General features: G+C 35.4%; 1 protein-coding gene across 1 annotated transcript; it reads right to left on the bottom strand.

Annotated features, from left to right (window-relative positions):
* Positions 1–375: 375 nt before the first annotated feature.
* On the bottom strand, positions 376–1775 carry LOC114077179. Its single transcript, XM_027916858.1, has 4 exons — positions 1689–1775; positions 1483–1587; positions 833–1213; positions 376–435 (listed from the first exon to the last, which is right to left on the bottom strand). Exons 1-4 carry the CDS (start codon positions 1767–1769, stop codon positions 376–378), a joined length of 627 nt encoding a protein of 208 aa, XP_027772659.1. The 5' UTR covers positions 1770–1775.
* Positions 1776–2377: the final 602 nt, after the last annotated feature.

The following is a 2377-nucleotide window of genomic DNA, read 5'->3' as shown; positions in this document are numbered from 1 at the left end:
CATGAAGTTCAGAGAAGTAATCCCAGTACCCATATTCCAAGAGTTTAAGTGTTTTGGAACGAATACCCTCGATGGACCGTCGTGTCTGTGACGGTCCGTAGGTGGCAGCGTAGTGCAACTGTTGAAGGAAGATGGGGAAGTCTGACTAAGTGTGGGGTTATGGAGTCCACGACGGTCCGTCGAGTCTATGACGGTTTGTCCTGCGGGTTCGTCATGAAGTTCAGAGAAGTAACCATTAAGGATCTATCAAACATAATAAATCTACCCACAAGATCTTCTATTAATGGTCAAGCTCTAGATGGTTTCTCTACCCTACAAAGGTAAAGGTTTGCAAACCATTAAACTCTATACTAATAACAATAGTATTATAATTGTCTAGCATGTACACATTTTAATCACAGGCTGCAGCACATTAATACTAACAGCCACAACCACCTAGCTAACAGACACCAATATTAATAAAATAGCAATAGCTTCATAAAGGTGCAGACAGACCATTAAAAGACCAACTACAATATCCTTTACAATGAGCTGGATTCAGAAGCTAAAGGTAGAAAATAGTGTCATCATTTTTTAATTGAACACGGCATCTGCCATAAAACATAATGTGTTAGCCACAGACTCCTCAATTGCACAATACTAAACGAACAATTATTCAACTAACGACTCGAATGCTCAAACCAAAAACAAAAACATTCTTAACAGTTATAAATTGGTGGACTAAACTTAGACAAGTAAAAATAAGTTTTGAATTTCATTACCAAGAACACCAAATAAACTAGAAGAAAAACAATATTGACACTATTAACAGAGAATTTGAAATACAAAATACCTTTTGAAGAACTGAATCTTGAGCTAACCCCGAAGAAAATGGAAGATATGTGCCTCTTACAGCTTGTGCACTACTTGCATCAATAGGTGAAGCAAGGTTAGATCCAACACACCCTGGTATATCCTGAAAATTCAATCCAGGGTTGTTTTGTAGCAATTGAGTGAATAAATGTTGCATTTTTTCTCTCAATTCTTCCTTTAGAGAAGTGATTTCATCGGCATGTTTTTGTTTTAGATTGTTAATTTCCTCATCTTTCTTCAATGAACTTGTTGTCACTGATCTACCATAGCACTTAACTCGACCAGGCTGCTCCTTTCCAAACACTGCCCTAAATGCATCATAAGCTGTTTCCCCAGAATTTTGGCGATTATGAAGTTCAACCTATTGAATAAAATTGGCATCCATAGTGAATTGTAAGTACTATTTCATTTCCAATCCTACGATAGCGATCAAGCATTAAAACATTATGAAAACTTTTCGTAAAAAATAATTAAACAATGTCGACAAATAATTGATATCTCCTCAAACTTGCACAAGAAGAAGAAGAAGAAGAAGGCATACGTGATTAAAATTTAATGTAGTCAGACTCCCCACAATATAAATGTTAAGTCTGAATAAAGTTCACTAATAATCCTCTTTGAAAAACTTACTATTGCAACTTGGGTATCAGCCTGGATTTCCTTTCCCGTCTTGGTACGAGTTGCAATAAATATTTCAGGCTTTGATGGTTCTTCGTTGTTGTCTTTGGCTGCACGCTGCAGATTATATCAAAAGAAATTTTAAAAAATCAGTAAGTTCTTATAAAGTACAAAAAAATGAAAATCAAATTTTGTATGAAATGTCAGCTAAGTATTACCAATGCCACGCGTACTCTAGCAAAATTAATAGGTCCCATTCGATGCCTCCACTTTTGTTTTTTCCTGTTTTGAGAATTCATCTCGCATATAGCCTATTGTTAAAAACAAAGAGATAATTGAATTGATATGTATAAAAAGAATAGATATGACACAGAATTAGTCGATGAGTGGAAATGCACCATTTTAACCTTACTTGAACAGTTGGGTGTTTCCAATACTCGATCAACTGGCGAAATTGATTATGTGGAATGCCATAAGGACATTTTGCTAGCATATCCACATGCGCTTTTTAGTATCCTTTGGCACCACGTGCCAACTAGTGTACATCAAGCTGATGAATCTAGGATTCCTTGCAATTGTTCCTATAAAGTTGCTTAATCGTGAAACTATCTTATTAGTTGGTCCCACCGCTTGTCCTTTATCAAATGTCACCTCCTTTCTTTCTTCCAAATTTCTTGCATGAATATCCTTACATGTTGTATGTCCTCGAACTTTTTTTGGCTTCGACATTTCTAGATTGATGTAACAGACATGAAATAAGATATTTCTTTTATAATGAGTTCTAAATCTTACAAGGTTTAAAACATACCTTTTGTACTACAATCAATGTCAATTTCCTCTTCTTGTTCCACACGATCATCCAATCCTTTGTTATGTTCATTAATAATAGGAGTATGCATAAATTCAA

This window comes from Solanum pennellii, chromosome 5 (assembly GCF_001406875.1).
Source record: "Solanum pennellii chromosome 5, SPENNV200".
Taxonomy (NCBI): Eukaryota; Viridiplantae; Streptophyta; class Magnoliopsida; order Solanales; family Solanaceae; genus Solanum; species Solanum pennellii.
This window is presented reverse-complemented; position numbering and strand designations above follow the sequence as displayed.